The 23,833-nt window shown below is 40.9% G+C and overlaps 1 protein-coding gene across 1 annotated transcript in view; it reads left to right on the plus strand.

Moving 5' to 3' along the window:
- Positions 1–1,112: 1,112 nt before the first annotated feature.
- Positions 1,113–23,833, plus strand: part of SEMA3E (semaphorin 3E) — a 220,339-nt gene continuing 197,618 nt past the window's right edge. Inside the window, exon 1 of the mRNA XM_019487530.2 lies at positions 1,113–1,822. Within this exon, the coding sequence (XP_019343075.2) occupies positions 1,708–1,822 (115 nt within the window). The 5' untranslated portion in view covers positions 1,113–1,707. The remainder of the gene's footprint in view (positions 1,823–23,833) is intronic.

Here is a 23,833-nt window from a genome sequence, read left to right on the forward strand (position 1 = left end):
CTTGAGCTACAGCAGGCACATGTCTGCTGTACATTTCTGGGATGTCTGTCTGGTTACAAAACTGATTTAGCCTAGCCAGGTTAGACTAACCTGCAAAGATTGAATCACCTTAGGCTCAGGCATTTCAATGTCTGTCCCGAGCCTCTGAGCCCATCCATCTTCTAGTATCCTAACCATGCGTTTTGCTTACTGAAATCATTGAGACTTCACAACATATGTTATATTCAGCTCTTCATGGATCTCTACTAAATTCCTGTTTAGATCTTCCTATCCACATAGCATTCTCCTTTGCTGACCCAAAACCTCATCTTGGCACTTTACTTTCCCCAGTGTTTGGTTATCTTTATTCCCAGGTCTTACATCTATAGAAAGCAATATGTTCTTTAATGGCAAGTGAGTATAAGGTGAATATCCTCATCCCATCAGATGCATGATAAGAAAGTCTTGAAACATGCTCAAAAAAACACAAATGATAATACAGATAGATGACTTCAACTATGGAAAAATGTCACTAGGAGCACTCCCTCAAAAATGTATTCCAGATGTAAATCAAACCTCTTTATGTATAAAAAGACTAACTTTTGACAGTGGTATTGTCAACTACAGTTTAAAAGGTAAAGAGTTAGAACTTATATTATTTTAGCATTACCCCTCACCCCCCTCCCCCCAAAAAACAAACAAACAAACCCCAGCAATAAATTTACTTTATATAAAGTCTAACCTAAGATCTAATACTGAAGCCATTTTTACCCACATAAGTGGTTTTACACACAGGTATAAGTGTCTTGTGGCATCAGCTTCTTATATCCTATGTAAAGTAAATACAATCTAGAGACATAATTGTAAAGGTATCTCTAAAAACAAGGTAGTATGAAAACTATGTGCTGACATATCATTTAATGAGTCTAAATGCTAATGTACTCAAGCAGTTAATGTTAAGCTAATCCTACACTTTAACGGCATTGGAAACAAAAACTAAAAAGCCTTTTAAAATGTGTAGTTTTAAAAATGAAAGGCAAGAGGAACTTCTGAGCCCTCTCCTGATGTCTTAGAATATGAGACCAGTAAGTAACTGGGAGGATCAGTACGCAGCACGTGGATCAGAAACACTTCCTAGAAGCGGCAAGTACTGTATGTTGCCTCAACCCTCCCTGAACTTTCCCAGTAAATACAGCAGTCTGACAGCCCGGCATCCCTGCTGGGTGGATCCTGCAAATCCAGGAGGGAATGGCACTTCTTGTTTTTAATTAGCAAAGGTGAAAGGTGAATTAAAACTAGCTGTTTGGCAAGTCAGAGCAAGGGGCTGAGTTCTGAAGAGCACCAAGGAGGAGGCTTTTTTTTTTTTTCCTTTCCTGAATGAATTGCCTTGCAGGAGAGACTGAATACAGCTTCTTCTTGAATCCACTGGCAGAGTTACTAAAGAGAGCTCAAGACACAACACTGCAGAATAACGCCTTGGAATGTCCTCGCAGTGTATAAACAATTGTCCTTGGGAGAGAATATTTGTCAGGACCTTTGCAAAGCCTGACATATGGAAATCTGAGAAACTGCATTTCTCATCGAGATCCCCACCAACTGACCAGAGAAAGATTTAACTGTCCTGAGAAAGCAAAAGTGGAACTTGCAGTTTAAAAAAAAAAAAACCCAAAACCAACAAAATAAATCAACACTTAAGTAAAGAAGCACAAGAATTTGCTCTTGGGCAGCATGGTATTTGCCAAGAACCTTTTAATCCTGGCACTATGTGGCTTGTTACTAGAGTTACCTACTGGATGTCATGCAACAGATACAAGGCAGCCAAGGTTACGTCTGTCACATAAAGGTAGGTCAGTGTGTCAGGTTTTTTTGTTTTTTTTTTAAGACTTTGTGTCAAATTCATCCTTAATATAACTTCTTTGACTTTGATGGAATTACAGCACAAAGGCTGAATTTGACAGAATGAAATAATCCTATTCAGAAATGTATGATTTATTTTGCCTGTGTTTAAAGGGTGCATTTTAATCTGCTACATGAAGCAAGGTATACTGCATTTCTATTGATTTAATGCAATCTATTCTTTTGCCCTGAAAGTGTATTAAACTGGAGTGCCCCTCTGTTGCCTTTTATTCTCTATATTCTGTAAAGACTACTGTTTAACAAAGCTGACATTCAGTAGATAACACATACTATTATTGAATAGCTTATGATATGCTAAGTCTTCCACCAGGTAAGTCCTAAGCAATTAAATGCCTGATTTTATACTTTGTACTTTGAATATAGTTCATGAATAGAGCAGGGGGAAAAAGACTGAATTCCTATGCAGCCAGATGAATCATCTTCTAAACTAGCAAGTGTCATCACACTATAATTAAAATGACTAACTGCCAGCATAAGTCTGCTTCCAGTTCAACTGAATTGCCCAAGGAAAAAATGTCATTTTATTCTGAAACATGTGTGTACGGCACTCCTACTCTTTAGCTTTAGCTATAGCTTATGTGAAGCTTGAATCCCTCTTCCTTAACCACAAAATGTGAGGCAAATTATGCCCTGAAGTAATAGGATTGTATAATGCTAAAATTGCCTTCCCCCCATTTCTCTATTGGACTGTAGCCTTTTGTGTATGACTACCTGTGCTCATCCATGCAATTATAATTTTCTGCAGCTACCCACATATTAACAGATTGTGTATTTAGAAAACACATAGCAGTCGCTTCTTGTAGAAGCCCATGTGTGCATGATGTACCATAATCTGGCACAGAGTAATATTTGGTATTGCCTCTTGTACAAAGATAAAGCGATACATTCTCCTTTGCTGACTTAGCAGGTGTTGGAGAAAAGCTATACTTGGGGAAATTTTCTGTTGTTACTAATGCTGGCAACTAGGCTGCATCAGTGTGAAATGCATTATAAAAACTGTTTTAAAATATGCTAGCATCAAACTACAACTACACATTGTACAGAGCTCAAAGTAGCGTGAGGCTAAATATGATTTAGTGGTGTTTTATATAGCATGATGAATTACCGGTTATGGGAGAAAGAAAGGAAAAGCCGAAAAGGATAATTAGTCTGGATGGCTTGTTAGATGGCTAATAGAGGTGGATATTTTTTTATAGACCACTGAAACACTTTCTAAAGGAAGAATGATTTATCTTAAGGAACTATATGTAATCGAGTCACTGATTAGCACCGTTGAATGAATTGAATTGATCCTAGTTCTATATAGGAGACTGGGTTTTTTCACATACAATTTTCAATGTTAACCACTATGATAAGTGCTGACTTTATCCTGCAGTATGGATTTCCTCTCCGCTGGAAGCAACATACCAGTATTTTAATGTTCATTTCTTGGTAGGTATAATTAGAAATACAATAATTATTATAGATATTTGCTGGCTGGTGATGGGGTTGGGAAGAAGAAAAAGCCACAATGAATGAGATAAATAGATATACTGTTATGCTACTTCAGGGCATTGGATTAGTTGCTAGTTTTGGCAAGCTCTCTATTATCATGCTGCAAGTATTAACTGCTTCTGCTCTCACTTGTTGGGGTAATTGTTTTTTTCCCGCTGGTTAGAAACAGTGTGCATTTTACTGCATGCTACTTTCATTTCTCAGCAGGGAGCCTGTAATTTGGTCATAGCACATCATAACTCAGTGATACTTTAACAAAACTAAAAAAAAAAAAAAAAAAAAAGCCACTTTCTCCCCAAGGGCAAAACCCTGCCTCCACTGAAGTTAGATGACATGTATTCTCACAACCCCACTGAGACACAAACTTTGCCCTTAGGCAAAGTTCAGAATCTGCCTCCTGACATGAGCATACCTATCCCCACTCCGTCTTATTCTTTAAGAAATAACACTTTACACATGCATGCATTATGAATCATTTTACAAGCTGCATTGTCATGGGTCCCTGTATACATATTGAAAACTAAAAGTTAGAAGTGGCATACCTGCTGGTGCCCTGGGAACAGCCATTGTTAGTCAACTAGTCTAAAGACTATAGCATTCAACCAGGAAGACAATGGGTACATGTCCTGGCTCTATTCACTTAGCAAACATGAACAGCAGGAGGGGTCTCCTGGCTTAATTGTATACTTCAGAGGGATGTTGCTCTGGGTACCAAGAAGGCAGTAGGGGAATTATGAAGAAATTGCAGCACACCTTCTTTGCAAAGACAATCAACAATCTAAAGGATTGAGTTGCTGTTTTGGTATAGGTGACAGAGTCGACATACTTACATTTATTACGCAATTGTCAGCCATAAAATGTAAGCAGACACTGAATAATATAATTGAATATGCCTTTGCCACAATGTTTGGTTTGTAATTGTGGATGGGACTTAGCATGTTATAGGATGGTTAATCATATGAAAGGTTGGAGAGCTTATAACTAGGTAAGAGGAGGTTTAGGGCATGAGCCATTTACGGCATACAGGTAGTGTTTTAAACTTACGTCTTTTAAAACACAGGTTTGTACTTCAGATCATCACAAAGGAGGTTTCCACAAACTAGAACTTCTAGAAGAGTTTATTTTTATATATAAAATATATATATTTCTTTAAAGGATGCCTATTTTGCTCAGGAGCAGTAGATTCTTTATTTCTCTAAAGACCTATGGCAGTGAAAACTTATCTGAACTTATCACATCAGCAGCCTCATATCTCAGCCCTAACTCTGAGAGGTGACCTTAATTAGCATGGGGACTGCGGTATTTCTATCCAAAAAGGGGTAGATTGTGCAACCTTCACTAACGGATATATGAACACTTGGGAGTTCATTCGGGCCCTACATTCTTGAACTGCTAGTAAACCTGTCAGGCTAATCTAAACTGTAATGGTGATTTTTGATAAGGTGAAGACCTGTTTTTAGGAAGCTGATGCCTCCAGTTCAGTTTACAGAAGACCTGGTCCTGCTCCAATGCAAGCCAATGAGAGTTGTACCACTGACATAAATGGGAAGCAGAATCAGGCTTGCAGTTGCCTAAACATCTGGGCTAGGGACAGAAGTTGCACACAGTCTGGTTTAAGTGATCATAAACGGGTTTAAACCTGTAATAGAACAGAAGCTTAGTGCACATAAACCAGTTTCAAGATGGTTGAAACTGGTTTAAGATAAACCTGGTTGAATGAAGTATGAAACTTAAGTGATTTGGGTCAAACTGGTTTATGAAACTTCTGTCCCAGACCCCTTCCTGGTTCAAGTTAAATCGGAGTCCCCCAGCATCCAAGCATGTTTGGCAGCCTGGGCTGGGCTGTGCTGTCTGCTCTAGAGATCATGGCTGGCCCCACCCCTCTGCTCCCTAGCTGGAGCAGTGAGGGCTGGCTGACAAGGGAGTGGGGGGGGGGCAAGCCCAGATGGGGATGCAGCCCAGGCTACGGGGGGGGGGGGGAGGGGGGAGGGGGCTGGGGGTTAAACATCCCTTCCTCTGCTCAAACTTACTGCTGGCTGTGACTGGACTACAAATCCCAGAGGCACCTGGAAAGAGGAAGAGGAAGTGACAAGCAACCCTGCAAAGTCCTGCTGCTATGAATCTAGCCTGCAAATCCTAGAGATCTCAGGGGCAGCAGGAAGAGGAAGTGAACATAAAGCCAGACAGCCATGCTGTAGTGCTCCCTGGCTTCAGGCCTGAGCCACTGTAGGCATGTGGCTGCATTTCCTGAGTCAGAGGTAAATATCTGTTCACTTCTGTTTCAACTGAATCTGTGCATCTTAGACTAACCTGCAAAGACTGAATCAATTCAGCCTTGAGCTTTTTGACTGTCTGTACCTAGCCCTGATGATTTCAGCTTTTGATTTGTAGTAGTGAACTAACCAAAGCCCATGCTACAGATATGATTTTCCTGAACTGTTCATTCACCTGCTGATTATCAGGAAATGCATACCATAGAACATAGTCCATTTCATTTTCAGTATGGGAGAGGCAGAAGGCAAGGCAAGATGACACTTAGAAATGAACTCGTTCATAGCAGCTGACAAAATAGGCTGTGCCATCTACAAAAGCTAATGTCTTTCTGAACAAGTTAGTCCCCTATGTGCCACCTTGCCCTGCCTTAATTTGGGTATGTGCTAAAATTTTGCCTAAGGACTAGTATTTGATGGATCATAACATCTTGGGATAAATTATTTCATTAAGACACCAGTTCCTGCTGATTTGTATAGTTAAGCATGTATTATCACTCTGTGAATTATTAAAGAGAAATAAATTTTTGACATGATTATGTTATAGGTAGACAATTCCATTTAAAGTCATTAGCTCATTTTATGTATTATACGGGCTCTACCTAATGAGGTGTTAATGGAAACCAAGTTTCAGCTAATATTCTTTATAGGCTGTTGATTAAATTTTTTGCCCGGTATCCCACAGCTAGAATTCTCAGCAGTGGGAAAATTATAATGAAGGTAGATTCAACAGACACTGCATGTTAAACAGAAACTATTTACATTTCAGGCTGAAGTGGGATTAGGTTTCAGAGGACAATGGGGCTATATTTAAATCCTCGCACAGCCTTGTTAGCAGCATCTAAGCCTGAAGCTACCATGAATCTACTAGTACCATTGTATAATTAAGGCCCTGTGCACATTTTTCAGTCCATTTAAAACCATTTCTTCTACCACCTTTTGTGTCTGACAAAGAAACTGTAGAGGAATTACCAAACAAAAATCAGATACAGTAAAGCTTTTCTTTGTATCTGACTTTTGACTTCAGCAAATCTCCTTCACTTGTCTTTGATTAGTTAAGTCAGGGCTGTCCAACTGATGGCCTCTGGGCTTGCGAGGGGTTAAATTGTGGCTCCTAGGCTGCTACTTAGCTGCTGTTTCCCACTATTGCTCAAGTCTTCCCCTCCCCTTTCCAGATGCTTCCTGTCCCTACCCCAGGGGGTGGGACAGTGCAGTACAGAGAGTGCAGGGTAAGTCCAGGGACCCGTGGCTTAGCTTGGTGTAGCCCACTTGGTGTGAGGCCCACACTAATGCACCTTGTGTTGTCTGAGGCCTCAGCCAATTGGAAGTTGGGCAGCCCTGAGTTATGGCACGAAGTGACAGGAATCAGACCATGGGGAATGTATTGTGCAGTCAATCCAACTGGTAAATGCAGTTTTGATTCATAGAGCAGATTCTCTAGTAGACCGTCCAGAAAGGTTTTTAAGGTATCAAGTGACAAGAGCTTCCATTGCTCCCTTTGGAAAATGGGGGACAATGTCCTGTCTTTATTTCAGGAGCTTTTCTGGGCGAAGTACAGACAGTCTAAAAGCCTGAGGCTGAATCCATTCAATCTTTGCAGGTAAATCTAAGTTGCATAGATTAAACCAATAAATAAGTAAACAGACATTTACTTTTGATTCTGGAAATGCAGCCAAATGCCTGCTGTGGCCCAGACCAGAAGCTGGAGAGGGGAGGGAGAGGGGAAGGGGGGTGGAGTACTAGAGCAGGTAGCTTCAGCTAAGTCTAACCCACCAACCCTGTGAGAGGGGATTTGTGGGGGAGGTGCAAAGCATCCTAGGATGCTGGAGAACTGTGAATTAACTTGAATCTGGAGGGGATCTGGGACAGAAGTTCAATAAACTGATTTAGCCTAAATCAGTTAAGTCTGATACTGCATCCATCCAGATTTATCTTAAACCAGTTTGGGCCATTTTGAAAGTTATGTGCACTGACCTTGTGTTGTGTTATAGTATTGAACTGGTTTCTGATTACTTATGCTGGTTTATACCTGTCCTTAGCCTTGATGTTCATCCTGTTTGTCAGAAATATTTCCTTCTAAATGTAATCTTGTTGCCCCTTTTTATATCACCCAATTCCTTTCTAGCCTTCTTGTTCACTCTTCATATATTTGTACTTACGTTGTCCTTTGTTATTGCTTAGTCAAGCTATACATTTTCATCCTTTTAATCTTTGCTCATTACCAGACTTTCTGCCAGCCCCAATCCTATTGTGTCTTTCATTTGAACTTGTGCATGAAGTCATTACTACTGTGCTTCTTACCTCATATTGATGGAGGCTCTGCTTCTCAGATTTTCCTCTTCTCTGCTGGCCTTCTATTTCTAATTGCCCTGTTTTTAATGGAACTTATGAACAAACAGAAAGAAAAAAATAGACTAGGAACAAAGCAAGCTGTTTTCTAAGCCTCATTATTTTAAACAGTTATGCAAACAAATGGCTAAGGAAAGGAGAGTGCTGTAAATGAGCAGGAAAAAAAGAACCATACTAGCTATATATGTGTATGGATAGTACATGTAGACATGCCTATTCAAAGTGTATATGTCTAAAATTATTAATTTTCAAAGCTTTTAAATCACTTTTGAGAGTAATTTTAAATTATTAGCAAGATTTGTTTTATTATCAAAGTATTTGATCTAAGAAAAATTGTTATTGCACCTGTTTATTATGACTTCCTAGGTAACCTTAATTTTGAATTTGTTTTACATGTGTGATCAAATGCTTAATGTTAAAATTGCATTGATCTAGGACGATGCAAACTGTACATTTCAAATTGGGTTAGTTATGAATGTGGTCCCCTTTATAGTTGGAGATACATTTGCAAAAATAGTTCTAATTTCTCTAAATGGATCTACAAGCATTAACCAAATGGTTTTCATGAAAAGGTTGCTCACAAATTATATGCTTTGACTTTTTTGCTTCTCACTATTCTTGTTGCAACTGGACAATTGAATCAGACGCTATTGTTTCTGCTCTATGACTGAATGGTAGCAACAATTTAGCCGGAGAGTAATGTTTAGAACATAATGAAGAATGAAATTCTGCTTGAGAATTTTTGGGCAAATACAATTCAAGATAAAAAGATATAAAAGAAAGAAGGAATATGCAAATATCTTATATAATATTTCATATTTTGTTCAGTGTTTTACATAACTATTCAGATGGGCATATCAGACGGAACTTGCTTTCATTCCTTAAAATATTTGCATTTGTTTCTTTGTTTTTCTAACAGTTTTCATACTAATACAGTTTTGCTTACACTCTAGTGTGGAGGTCAGTTGATGCCTATGGGTGTGCGTAGATGAAACAGGGGCTTTAATTGAAGTGGTGGGTTTTAAAAAACATTGCTTAAGTTTACAGCTGATTAAATCCCCATGTCATGTACACACCCTGCTGACTTACCTGCCTCTTCAGTGAGGAGGGGAGGACAATCTGTTGGCAGGCTGAGCATTCCCTGGGCTGGTGGGGAGGCCTGGTGCTTCCGTCTGCAGCAGTGATGGCCCCCCACCAGGCGGCACTTGCCCGTAGGCACCCAACCTGGGCTGTCCCAGGGGGCACCACAGGCACAGAGGGAAGCACCAGGCCCCCATGCAGGAAGGCAGGCTCTGAGCAGGGGGAGGCAGGGGGCATAGATCAGACTCACCGCTTTTCTTCAGTGGAGCCTGCTTTTCCAGGCTGCTGCCAAGATGCCTACAGGGCTTCCTGCTGAACCATGGAGTTGCACAGAGCCTGCTGCTTCACTCCATGGCTGTAGAGGCAGCAAACTAAAGCACCTCAAAGGAATTTTAGTTTTGCTCCACCCCAAATCATTAAAGGTGCATTACACCGCCAAATTTCCTACAACGGCTGGAATTAATGCGCAGTATGCTGCCGAGATGTGCAAACACCAACACCATTAAAGCAGTAGAAAAGCATTTAGCCCGTTTTAAAGTGTTGTGCACACATGCCTCTCGTTTCATCTATGAACAGCCTATGTATACCCAGGCAGTGGTTCAATAAAAGAATTATCCACTCTCATTATGGGTCATATCCAAACTATGCTGATTTATGACAAATGAGGATCTGGACTGTATCTGCACAAATGGATATGATGCAGAGATACAGATGCAAAGAGATTTGATTATACATAAGTGTTTTGAGCTTGGATTCCTCACCAGACATGGTGTATGTTTGGTACTGCAATTCTGAGGGTTTGAGAACTCAAGAACTATATTATAGCTACAGCTCTGTGGAATGTGGCTGCAAGTAAGGACTGATAAGTAGAATTATGAGTGTTTGGAAAAAAACACATGGCAAGCAGCCTGTTCTCTTCACCCAAATTCTTGAGACTAGATAGAACTCAGTGTCAGGACCGAAAACCTAAAGGACACAGAGAAGTTTTATCTTAGGCTCACTTGTAATTGGGGAGAGTTATTATAAAATTTCATTGTTTTTTTTTTCCACTGATCAGGGAAACCAATTCATTACAAAGAAGCTTAGGCTGGTTTCAAGCTTGCTATTTATCCAAAGTGAATGGTAGCAAGTTCAGGAGCTCTTTTCACGGATTCTACAGGGCCTGTACTCTGGAGCAGAACTCATGCTGACTAGTCTCACAACTGTGGCCTGTTAACCTAAGGTTACCATACATCTGGGTTTCCCCAGACACATTCTCTTTTTGAACCCTCCAGTCTCTGTCTAGGCGGGTTTATTTTTTTTTTTAATGTTAACCAATGCCTGAGATTTTTCTTTGCTTCACTGGCAGGAGTGGGGGGAGGGTGATCAGAGGCAGTGGTCACACGTGAATCTGCATGCACAGATGCACGTGGCCAGCATGCAGCCTGGCAGGTTGGTAGGAGCAGCTCCAGCTGCTGAAGGCAGGTAAGTCTGTGTGGGGCAGGGGTTGAAGGGCTCAGTTGGGATGGCGGCAGCTGGGGGCCCCTCCAGCAGGGCTGGTGGAAGCAGGGGGCTGAGAGTCAAGAGTGAGGGGCACCACCAGGGACAGGAGACTGCGGGTGGGAGTGAAGGGCATCAGCAGGTCCAGGGGTCTGTGGGTCAGAAGCAGGGTTACTATACAACCAGGTTTTCCTGGACACGTGCTCTTTTTTTTGGTCCTCCCATCTCAGTCTGGGTGGTTTTTTAAAATATCAACAAAAGTTCAGGATTTTGCTCTGCGTCTGCTATGCATCAAAGCTTTTCCCAACACTTCCTGGCTTACCCTAGCAAGGAGCTGCTTGGTGCTAAGGGGAGTGGGGTAGGAGGCCAATTGGATGCATGGCACACATGGTGCTGGGGATGCAGCAGGGCAGGGAAGGTGGGGGAGGCTCCTGCCCCTCCAGTGGGTGAAGGTGGGGGAGCTTCAGGGCAGCAGAGAGCTATGTAGTCAGGCCAGTGGTGTCAGGGCTGGTGCCTGTGCTTGCAGGGGAGGGCAGCTAGGAGATGCTGCAAATCTGGGGGAAGCAGAGGGTTGTGGTTACGGAGTGAGTGATACCGGCAGGGCTCGGGGGAGCAAGGAGCTGTGGCTTGGGAGTGATGGGCGCTAGCAGGGCTGGAAGGGCTGTGGCTTGGGAATGAGGATTATCAGGAGGGACTGTGGGTCAGGAGTGTGCAGCACAGGCCGTGTCAGGGGGCTCTGGGACAGGTGTGAGGGGTATCAACCGGGACAGGAGGGCTGCAGGTTGGGAGTAAATGGCAGGGTCAGGCCATGGTCGTATCAGGCCATGGTCATATCACTGCTCCCCCCCCCCCCCCCCCCAATACTACCCACCCTCCTGACAGGCATCTTCTTTTTTGAAACTGGAAATATGATAACCCTAGTCCAGAGTGAGCAGCAGCAGCAGGGATTGGGGGGGCTGTGGGTTGGGAGTGGGGGGCACTGGCAGTGCCAGGGGGCTGTGGGTGGGGAGTGACATGTTCCCCTGCCAGATGTCTTCTTTTTTGGAATTGGAAATATAGTAACCCTAGCTTAACCGATGCTCCTGTAGGTTTTGTTGCTGCAGGGCTTTGGAACACACCTCTTGTGTTTTTGCTTGTTGTGAGGCAGGCTGTTTGCAGTGTCAGCTTACGGCTTTTGCTGTTGAGAACTGTGGGTGTCATCTGAAGTTGCAAAACTTGAATGGCCTGTATGTGGTTTCTAATCAGTTATCTCCCTGCTTTCCAAGTGACAATGCTATCTGGTGTTATAGATTTTTTGAAACACATTGCAGTAGTTATATGACTAGAGAGAAAAGTTATATTTTACTTAAATACATGAAGGATTAATATTATTGATGCAATTTACAGTACGCTGCTCAGGAGCGAGCATCTGCCTCAAGTCCTCTGAGAAATTCAGAGTCAATAAATATTGCAAAACTGTACAATGGGAATATTACTAAATATGATTAAATCTGGTGTCCTGGTTTTCTTCACGAAGTCAGATGATGATGATGAAGCCATAGCATGCAGCCAACATCAATTAGAAATACTTCATTTTATAAGCAATCCAGACTCTGGAAGAAAAAGAAAAAAGAGAAATCTTTATTGCAGAGCTAAGACTCACTTAACTTGAATATACTAGCATATTAAATGTTTAGTGTTCGTTAGATAACCTGTTTAGCACTAAAGAAGCCAGTTACAAATCCAAGATAGCAACATGAAAGAAAATATTACAGGAAAAAATTGATAATTGCAAAAAGAAAAAAATAGTGTTTGTTACATTTAAGCTTGGTTTCAATTCAAAACTTCTGAAAAATCAGGAAGTAAATAACTGTAACGAAATGTTTGGTTTTTTTAATAAACTGCAATTCAAAGACAGATAAATGTAAGTTAACAGCATCAATAACTGATTTTTTGTAACTGCATACATCAACTTAAAAAAAAAGGAAACTTCCTTTGCTAGAAAATAATGATTCTACTTAACACCAGAAATTTTAGCTATTATTAATTCTTTGCCTTTGGCATTTCACATTGACAAATACCTGTCTCCTCCATCTCACATGTTCTAATCTGCCTCAGCATTACAAATTCTCACTTTAGAGGCGAAAAAAATATGAGCATTTTATCTTGTTAGCCAAGTCTGTTGCAAGCTTACTTAAATGTATTTTTTTTTCCCTGAGGTTAGTTCTTAGTCAAAATGAAGCTGTAAAGACTTCGCAAAGCTGGGTCTCTTTGTCAGGCTGCTCTGTAGCAGACAAAGTGAATCCTGCTCCTCAGAAAGAGGTAGTTCAGAAATATCCCATCAAAAAAGCATGCGTTTCAGGACAAGCTGTGATTACTTTCTTAATCCTTGTCCAGAATCATCTAAAGATATGTATGTTGAGTTTTTCTAAAGTCCTTATTGAATAGTGGAAAAAAGGAGTTCTTAGACACTTTCTGTGCATGCCAAGGAATCCCTCTGACTTCTTGCCTCTCAATCATTTCAGGAGCCATTTAAATTTCATCAAATACTATCCATCTGATTACAATGCTTAGCCACACTACCCTACCGAGCAAATTGCCTTAGAGTGCTGTCTGCATCTTCATACTGCTTTTCTTATCTGCTAGGGCTGCTTATTTGTACTTGTTTGCAGTTCCTTCAAATACGATGAGACCTCAAAGGTCTGTTTATAGCTTTTGTGTAAGTACATGAAGGTGGTCTGTAACCAGAGGTATGTCCACAAAAGAATGCCTGTCAAATGGTCTGGTCCTGGCATGATGCATGCATTGTGCATGGAGCCAATAGCTGGGAAGTTTGGATGGCTCCTATAGTTGCAAGAAATATAAACTCATCCTTAAACGAGTCCTTATTAGTTGCAGGTGAAAACATAGACTTGCCTAACATGTAGTTGCCAACATACTAGATGCTGTGCTACCTATTAAGTCAAGGAAGACCGTATTAGCCCATTAATATTAACAAGAGCCTTTTCTTTGACCTCATTGGGTTTAGGATTTCTCTTTGATTGTAATGAAGCCATGCTGAAAACTAAAACTTCAGTTCCCTCTCACCTGCTTGTCTTACATAATCATAATCTTATAAGGGAAACCACCCATCACTGTGAAAAAAAATGTAGTGTTGTGCTATCGTATAATCTTATATTGAGATATCACATTGTATTTTTTATCTTCCAAGAAATGCATGATTGTTGATGGATAAATCATATGGTGATACTCGGCTCACTGGCCAAGGAAAGTATTTATGACAAGTACTGAAGCCACTTAAAGCCACTGAAGAAAGCCACTTAAAAATTGTTCCAAAAAACACTGTATCAGAAGATGCAAGGTGTCACCTATATTATTAGCCTGTTCATCCAGTGGAGTATTCTGAGTGCAAAAATCTGTTTCTCATAAGTACATTGCATTTGGTTTCCAGAAGCGTATTACAGTTCTTAATTTAACTGTGACTTTGTGGGGCTTCACACCAGAAACATAATTCTCAATTACACCCTTACAGTCAAGGAATAGAAACAATATTGTGTGATTTATGTGACTGATTATAACCCAGTATTGTTTGGATTATTAAATTGAGTATTAACAGCAACGAATAATGTGAATGAAAGGTCAGAACATGTATATATGCATAAAACAATAGGAAAAGTCTGTGCCTGTTTCTCCCAACCCCTTCACCGCAGAAGATGAAGATGGTTATTTCTTAATATTCCAAGACTACAATATATCGTCCTCACTGGACTATGATTTGACTGCAGCTGTTAAGGCAAAATACACTGTTTATGATCCTTATGACATTGTGTGACTCACATTTCTGTTTCATCAGCACTGAAGAATGTGAGTTTTCAGGCAGCTTGTTCCTTCATTTGAGCCTGATCCTTTGTTTCTATTTCTATATCCTCAACCAGAAAATTTGCTAACAGGTTTAGGAGGGGCTTACTTGGAACTCACATACGATAATGGTTCTTTTTTTTTAAATGTTTTGGCAAGTTACTAATAAAACATTTTTTCAAGCTCACAGGCCAATATTTGGGAGACAGTAGGAGAAGATTAAGGATTTATTTATTTATTTTTAAATGCATGAACATTCAACTTTTACCTCCTCTGCGTTTATTTTATCCAAAGGACTGTTGGTTTTAACTGTGAAATGATTTAACCTTCTGTAGGAAATCAAACAATGGGCTTCTTACTGGTAATAGGTATGCTACACAAAGGGAGGATAGAGGTTGCTCCTTGTAACATGCAACAGATTTGTTTAATAGGTCTAGTAAAATAGTGAGAGCAGCTGTAAGTATGTGTTATTTGCTCATGCGTTATAAATACAACAGAGGTATTGACCATTTCTTACCCTGATCTTGCTTGAAGAAAATGATTTAAAATGAATGCAGCACACTTTAAAATGAATTGGAACATACTATTCTTCTTACCGTTTTACTGTCAATGTTACTTCTTTTCTTTTCCATCCACTAGAAAATAGTGGCTTAGTTTATGCTGGTGAATTATTCAGGATGGCTGTCAATGGGGTCATCACTGAGGTCATTTTCCAGCCAGAAATCTAATAGTTTGTGTGTGTTGTCAGTCTTAAGTTCTCCTGTGACTCTTATTTACAATTAAACTAAGTGCTTACTCTTGTAAAAGAAAGAGGAAGGGGGTGGAAAAAGGCTTGTTCATTTGTGTGCTAAACATTAATTAAGAACGTAATGATGCAAAGCCTGGATATATCTATTGTTTCCAAATTCAGAAAGACAGAGGCTGACAAACAAGCTCATTGTTTTTGAAGGCCATCATTCCTATTAGGAGTCCATTGTTGCAGAGATTTCTTTTGGGAAGGTGGTGGGGGAAATGGCAGGAGGGGGTGCATGCACACACATCCAACCAGTTGTTTATATCCAACCAGTCACTGTTTTCTCATTCTCTGCTTATCTCATGCCTTGCAAGCTTCTGCATATTTTCAGGTTATGTAAAAAGTCCAGGAGAGCAGCCAATTTCAAGCATACGATGAAGGGAAAGAGGATGGTAGAATATTCAACAGATTAAGGCAATTTATTATTGTCCACAATGACACACTGCAGCATAGAGTGCTTTCCTAATTTCAAAGTGCAAAGTTTTTAAAAACATTTTTTTTCTTCCTGGTGCATATATGTGGTTCCATTGAAGTAACATAGGACGCTGGTGATATTGCATTTAAATAGTAGAGCTGTGTCCTTTAAAATGGTTTACACTTTCAATAACACTAAATAAAAAAATATAGCAAAGGGTAACTGTTGTGCTGAAAGTGGCTTTAAGGACAGATCTTACCTTTCAGATGCTACACATGAAAAAAGAGTAGAAGTTGTATTTTATTCCCTCTGAAGGTACTGCAAAATTCCCAGAAAGTGCCATAAAAATCCTAACTTTCTTGCTTCTGCCTTTTGTTATATTTATGTGTATATATTGCACGTGAATTTTATTTATATATATATAATATATAATATGTGTATGTGTGTGTATATTTGTGTATATATATATATATATAAAAAATATATATATATATTTTTATATAAATAAAGCTGACGTCCTGCCCTTTGGGCGGGGGGCTGGACTCGATGATCTTCCGAGGTCCCTTCCAGCCCTAATGTCTATGAAATATATATATATAATGTGTATATATAATATATATATACTACCTTTGTTATACACTCCGGTTGTTAATTTAGGGCCTGACCCTGTGATCCTACAGATCTAGGAGTTTAGGTACTCAAGTCCAAACTTCTCAACTGAGAATTACTGAGGTTTGCGAGCTGTTTGGTAAGGCGTACAATCGTCTTGGTTAATTGTAAATGGAGATGCTTTCACAGATACAGCTGGCTCCTGACCTGTTAATCTCCTTGTAGATCAGGACTAAAGGCCTGATCCTTCAAACACTTGTTCTCATGATTGAGTTTAATTATGTGAGAGGTTTCATTGACTTGAAGTTAAGCATGTGTTTGTTTGTAGGATCAGAATCTAAATTACACAGGTGATAGCCTAGAGGTAGCCATTCACTTTTTTCAACATTTTAAAAAATGTAAATGTTTACCAACATTATTTTTATTTTGTCCACATACCATTAATGATTATTGAAAAGAAATGTAGGTTTTTATGAAGAGATGTAAATGGACTTCTTGTTGTGCCCTTCAGCTCAAATTCAACTAAAAAAGGTCTTAAGAGCGACATCTCCCTATATCCGGGTGACATCTGAAAAGTGACACTGACTGAAAAAGCTGCTTGAATGACGTTAGTGAGCATTGTGAGGGTCTTTGGGTACAAAGTGCTATGCTGGTGATTTATTATTATTATTATTATTTAGTATTACACTGTCTAAACAGTTGCCCTTATAACTTTCCTAACCCTGGAATGACCCATTTTAATGTTACAGAACGTGGCAAATCACTTTATACCAGAAGGGTGAGGATTTTGGTGCTTTTTTAACTGTTGTAGGAATACAATGCAGAAGACAACAGGTCCTAAAATGCTGACCTGTAAAATGAAGTCTTATGGTTTTGAGAAGTGTATGGTATATATAATTAATTCGGAATACTTACCAACACCTAATAAGCATTTGAAAGTAATTGATAATATAGCTATATGCTTCCAAAGCTGCTCATATCATGTGTTGGAAATAAAATATAAATTGGAACTAAGGAGAGTTAATGAGCATACTGGCACAGGCAGACATCTCACAGTGTTGCTTGGGGTGTGATGCAGGATTGGTGGGGAATGTTTGAAGGCCAGATGTCTCAGCATATTTTATGTTTATAGTGGTGTTTACACCACCCTAAAGTAACACAGAGAAGGTAATTTCAAGCCAATGATAGAAGATTGTTTGGTAGTGCTTTCTGAGTTGGTCATAAATCATATCGATGAATACAGTATCCTCCTACAGCTTTGTTGAGGCGTTTTGTTGTGGGCGTAACTATTTAGTTTGCAAAATTATAGTCTGTAGTAACAGACTCGCATTCTTATGTATGCCCTCTCCCAGAAGGTTTGTTTTCATTAGTGTGTGGTTCTTCAGTCTGAAGGGTTTCTTCTCACCAGTGGCATTTGCAGAACTTACTTTGTCCTGATGAGGTTCCATTCTGGCGGCTGTCTATGTATTGCAGCAGCCTAGGATAATAACCTCGGCTTTTCACAGTTGCTTTCATAGTCAGCCCTGTGAATTGCTATAATTTCCCCAGGTACCTAAAGAAAACTAGAGTGTATTTGGAGTAAGATGGGGGTTGGGAAACACTGACATTTGCAGCAGCATTATTGAGACTGGGCACCACTTCTTCTGTTCTTTTTAAGCCTGAATCCTATCCATCCATCCATCCATCCATCCATCCAGATTTTAAAAAGCAAGGCCTTCAGGTAGTATGTAGTTGTCTTCAGTGGCAAATGTCTGACACACAAGAGGACCCTGGTTCTGTAGCCTAATGAGGCAAGGACTTAGCTGATTGAGGAAAATCCTGGGGTCTGTTCCATCCAATTGGTCATTCATTGGGTAGTCACTGTATAAACGTTGTTGTAGCACAAACCAGTTCCCAGGGGTAGTACCCAACTTATTGAGCTACAAAGTTAGCCTCCCTCTTGCTTGCTCTTCTGGTGGCCCTATGACTTCTGAGACCCTTTTGAATTGGAACCAAAGAGGCTCAAGAAGAGAGGGGGGAAGTGTCCCTAGACCATTATTTAGTGGTTGGGGCACTCCCTCTTGAAGTGAAAGATAAGGGATTGACTACTTAACCTGAGGAGGAAATTTAATTTACTTTCTGTGTGTTTTAAGTATTTTGGTATTATGCAAAAAGTGGGTGTCCTCTCCTCCTCTCTCTCCCCCCCCCCAAATTAATAGTGGGTGTTGCTGTTGGTGGTTTCAGCGTATGTCAGGAACATGACCTATGGCCTGTTGCACACTTAAGCAGATCATTAGAATGGATCATTCCCATGGATCATTAGGCACCTCAATTATGCCTAAAGCACAGTTTAAGTACTCAAGTCCCCTCTTGTTGGATCTGGCCCTAGGTTCCCAAATTAGTTCCCAGTCTCTAAAATTAAGATTAACAAAGATCACAGAAATGTCTGGAAGAGACCTCAAGAGGTCACTAGGTCCACCCCTCTATACTGAAGCACATAGGCCATCCTGAATGTAATTTTTGTCTAATGCATACTTCTCAACATTTTTACACTCAAGGCACTCCTCCATAACTTTTCTTAATTTAGCAGCTTGCTCTGTGGATGTAGGCAGAAGGACTCCATTTCCTCATGCAAGGGAGACAAGGCCTCTGCCTTTGTCTTGATGTATCAAGCCCAAGAGGTGGCTTCTTCCTACCAGGAAGGGCAGGGGCAGGAGTTGAATTAACTGTTATCCTGTCAACAGTGATGATGTCTCTGATCTTGGCTCCAGTTGGTCCACTAGTAGTAGCCTCACAATGGCCCCTCCAGTCAGGCTAGGCTGTAATGGGGCACGTATTCCTGCCACAGGTGTTTCTTGGTTCAGCCCCACATGGGATCTCTTGAAAACAGGCATGGAGGCACAGTTCCATCGGGCAGCAACAACTTGGTAGCACCCCTAAAAGAATCTCCTGGCACCCCAGGGTGCCGCGGCGCTCTGGTGAGAATCGCTGGTTTGATGCATTCTTACAATGCCCAATGACCTGAATTCTACAAGCCTCCTTAGTGGCTTGCTTCAGTGCTTAACTATCCTCATAGCTGGAAAGTTTTTTTTCTGATGTCTAACTGAAATCCACTTTGCTATAAATAAAGCGATTACTATTTGTCCTTTGACATAGAAAACAATTGATCATCATCCTCTTTATAACAATCATTTATATACTTGAAGAGCATTATATCTCATGGCATTCTTCTCTTTTCTAGACTAAACAAACCCAATTCTTTAACCTTTTCTCATGGGTCTTTCAGCCTCTTACCATTATTGTTTCTCTCATCTTGATTTGTCCCAGTTTTGTCACCATCTTTTTCGTAGTATAGTACCTAAATCTGGATGTGTTACCTTAAGGCTTTACCAGCACTATGTAAAGCTGAATAATTATCCCTACGGTCTCTCAAAGAACACAATATACCCTAGAATTGTATGTGTCTTTTTTTTTCAAAAACATCCCATTGATGATTAATTCTGTTATCCCGTATAATGTCCAGATACTTTTCTACAGTTTTACTGCCTAGCTTTTATTCCCCATGTTGTTTGGGTGTACTTAAGTCCTCCTTACTAATGTGTACAGTATTTTACTTGTTGTTTTTTTTTTATTCAGTGATTTTATTCATCATCAAGATTACTTTGAATCCTACTTGTGTTTTCCAAAGTGTTTGCACCCAGTCCCAGTTGAGTGTCTTCTGCAAATTTATAACGGTGTATTTTCTCTTTCATTCTCCAAGTCATTAATGAAAATAATAGATCCCCATGACACCAAATTATGATGTCCTTCTAGTATGGCAGCAAACTTGTCTATACCACAGTATTGTTATGGGGATACATACATTCAATATTTGTGATGTGCTCAGATATTATAATAGGAGGGCTACCAAAATATTTGATTGTTAGAAACTTCTCAGTTCTGTCCCCAAATTCTGTTCTTACTTCTGCTTCTGTTAATCTTGAACTCATCTTATTGCCTTAGTTTACCCATTTGTAAAATAGGCTTAGCACCACACCAAGGCCTCCTGAGGCTTAAGCTTGAGCTTTTGGCAGTGTTGAAGAAATGATAGTGTGCGCAAAATGTTGTTCTTTTCACTTCCAGAATTATTTTTGGCAGATGAAAGCAACTACAGAAAGGCATAAGAGAACCATGCAACACTCTTCCACTATCCAGAGACTTTAAAAAGCCTTTTCTTCTATTGATCTGACTTTGTGCTCTACACTCTCAGCATTTGCAGACATACCATTAGTTCCCCTTCCTGACTTACAGGAGGTGCTGCATGCAGTTGCTCTGGTTCAACTTAGCAATAGGACACCAGGTTACAGGATAGATTAGTAAGGCACTAATAAGAGGTGATGATTAAACAGTAAAATAGCAGAGATTATTTTGTTTCATAAAAGAATGAACTCACTCTGTTTTGGGGGAGATTTTCATCTTCTCCCTTGGCCTTTCCTCACTTCTTCCCTCCTGTGCAGCCAGTGAAACTTGTTCAAAGTGATCAGCTTTCATCCAAGGTTTAACTCCTGTGATAAGAGTCAGATGACTTATCAGTGCTCAGACAGTGCTTTCACCTCTGCCCAAATTCCCATGTAAATCACAAGCTGTCTGTTCCTATTTTGCAGGTAGGTCATAGTGCAGCAAGTGTCAGACTTCCTTGTCAGTCCAGTTTATTACCAATTACTATGCATTAGACTGAAGAGATATTTTTATAATGTAAGTTTCAAGCATCATACCTGTTTTGTGAAGAATGAAAATTAACAAAATCTTTGGGCCTGTTACTCTTTTCAGCTGTGCAGTATTCAGTTGTAGTATAATAAATGATTAAAATGCTTCACTGAGAGATTTTTTCGTGCCATATCCTGTTCTCAGATGGCTTAGAATTACTGCAGCAGTCTCTCCCCACAGCATTTTGGCACTTGGTGTTAAATAGTTCCTGGAGAAATAAGTACAAATGGGAGCTAATTAGAAGACAAGGAGCAAGGAGCCAAGGAACAAAGAAGAATATCTATAGAGACCAGATAAGCAGAATGCCAAGGTTTAGAGAAAAGGTAGGTTTAAAGGGAAGATTATGTGAGGTCTTGACCAGTGGTGGAGGAGGTCCAACTAGAGCACATGCTAATTACAGGCTTGAGTTTAAAGCAGATATCTGGTCTAATGGGAAGGGACATGGATAGTGCAGATGGTCCTAGAATTCTAACCAAGACAAAGCCAGAACAGTCGGACTTAATCTAAAGTGTGGTAACTTGAAATAAAGAGCAGTTGATCAGTACAGCAGTTGAAAAATGGAAAGAGACCAAGAAAAAAAATGAATACTAGCCTTCATGGATGTTCTACCAGAGTAGTTTCAGCTGGTAAATAATTGCATGAACAAGAGGGCTGTGCAAAGCTTTAGGTGGTGATTCGATTCGGCCTGATTCGGTGGCCAAAAAGCTCTCTGAATCTTCAGAAAAGATTTGGAGAGCTTTGATGATTTGGGCAGTCCCCTGGTGGCTGCAGGAGGGAGCTGCAGGTGACTCCAAGCTGGTCAGTACTAGGGGCGGGGGAGGGGACCATGTGGGACCCCTGCCAGCCCCCCCGCTCCTCCAGCCCCCCCATGGGTGCCCCCCCTGCCCCAGCTCCCAGTGCTTTAAAGAAAAGCCCTGGTGCTCGCCATGTGCTGCTGGGCGGGGGGGGGGGCAATCCCCGCTACCTCCCACTTCCCCACACTGCATGGGGGGGCTCTGCATGAGCCCCTCAACCTGCCCCTTGCTCCCCCAGCCCCCCCACAGGTGCCCTACCCAGGCCAGCTCCAGCCATTTAAGAAAAAAAAAAACCTGGAGAAAAGCCCCTGGATTCACCACTCCTGCATTGGTCTCGGGGCTTTGTGGGACTTGTGCAGAGCCCCCCATGTGGCAGGAGGCAGCAGGGATTACCCCCCGCTAGCAGGAGCAGTGAGTGCAAGGCTTTTCCCATTTTTTTTTCTTAAAGGGCCAGAGCTGGCCCAGGCAGGGCACCTATGGGGGCGGCTAAGGGAGTGATGGAGAGGTTGGGAGGCTTGTGCAGAGCCCCCCATGCAGCGTGGAGGAGTGGAGGGCAGCGGGGATTGCTGCCCCCCCCACCCGGCAGCACCCAGTGAGCCAGGGCCTTTTTTCCCCAAAAAGCCAGGAGCTGGGGTGGGTGGGGCAGTCATTGCTGGCCTGTGGGGGATGGGCCTGGCTGATTTGGAGATTTAGAGGTTTGGCAGCAGCCAAGTCTCTGAATCAGATTTGGCTGAATTCATTCAGGACAGTGATTTGAATCACCGAATCAAATCACTGTCCCCCGAATCATCTGAATCCAAAGCGAATACTAGCCACTTTGCACAGGCCTAATGAACAATTCTGGGAATAATGCTGTATTTACCAGGATCCAAGACCAGACTCAATTTAAGATGACCCCTCCAATAATTAAATTCTATGCTTGGTATTTTTTTGTAACTTTCTGTGTCTAGACTCTAATTATTGCAGTGTCATCTTAAATTTGTCTCTCCCATGGGCAAGCTGCCAGGGAAGTCGAGTCATAAGACTCTAGTCCCTTGCCCCTTGCCACCTGTTCCTTCACACTACTTGTCCTGCTGCCTGAACCCTGCTCAGGGGATGCATGCCCCAGTGTCTGCCCACTCCCTTAGTGTCTCCAGCACCTGCCCCCCGGATTGCCCCTCCTTTCCCTCTGCCACCACATCTGCCTTCCCCCTCCCTCCAACCACTATCATATCTTACCCCTCTGTCTCTGGCCCAGTTCTAGCCTGGAGCATGGAGCACATGGGGACAGGGTTAGTCTTGCAGCCTCAGAAGCTACCTGCCCCCTACCTCCACCTTATGTCCCAGGAAAAGAGTTTTGTTTTTTTTTTCCTCAATGTTAAACAGGGAAAAACCTTGTCCTGAATCTGAGTAAATATGGTAACTTGAAAACATTCTGTGCTTACTCTGCATTGACATCCACGATGTCTGACATTCCCTGTTTCAGACATAGCACTCTTGGGAAAATAAATGAATAGTTATCGGTTGATTCAGTGTGCTGAACTAATGAACATTATTATTTGCCTCTCATCTCATAAATATTTATTCTATTTAATTGCATCTTGTGAGGGACTTGTCCAAAGTCCTTTGAAATTCCAAATCAGACATATCAACCTTTTCTTATCTACAATATTAGAAGTGCATTCCTAGAATTCTAGTATGTTGGTGAAACAGTTGTTTTTTTGTTTTTTTTTAAACTGCACTTGCTTACCCTTTTGTAATGTGCAAGGTGGTATTTTATATCTGTTTGATTTGGTATTTCATCTAATCTACCATATGGTGAAATGCAGCTTATTAAATTATAATACCTGCCATTACCACAAGTATTTTTTTTTTAGACAATGTAAGATGTCCTACCTTCCTCTCATGATTTTCATGAAAGATTGCTTATAGTTTTTACCAGCTCAGAAGTTTAATTTTGTAGGGTTTCTCTCTCACCCAAGAATTACTAATATATGGTATTTTTTTAAAAAAATTCCTAGCTCCTGAAGTCAGCTGATTACTTGAGAATTGCAACTTTAGCCAAATTAACTAAAAACCAGAAATACCACTTCAATCTTGCAGAGTAATTCTT

Source organism: Alligator mississippiensis, chromosome 4 (assembly GCF_030867095.1).
Source record: "Alligator mississippiensis isolate rAllMis1 chromosome 4, rAllMis1, whole genome shotgun sequence".
NCBI lineage: Eukaryota > Metazoa > Chordata > Crocodylia > Alligatoridae > Alligator > Alligator mississippiensis.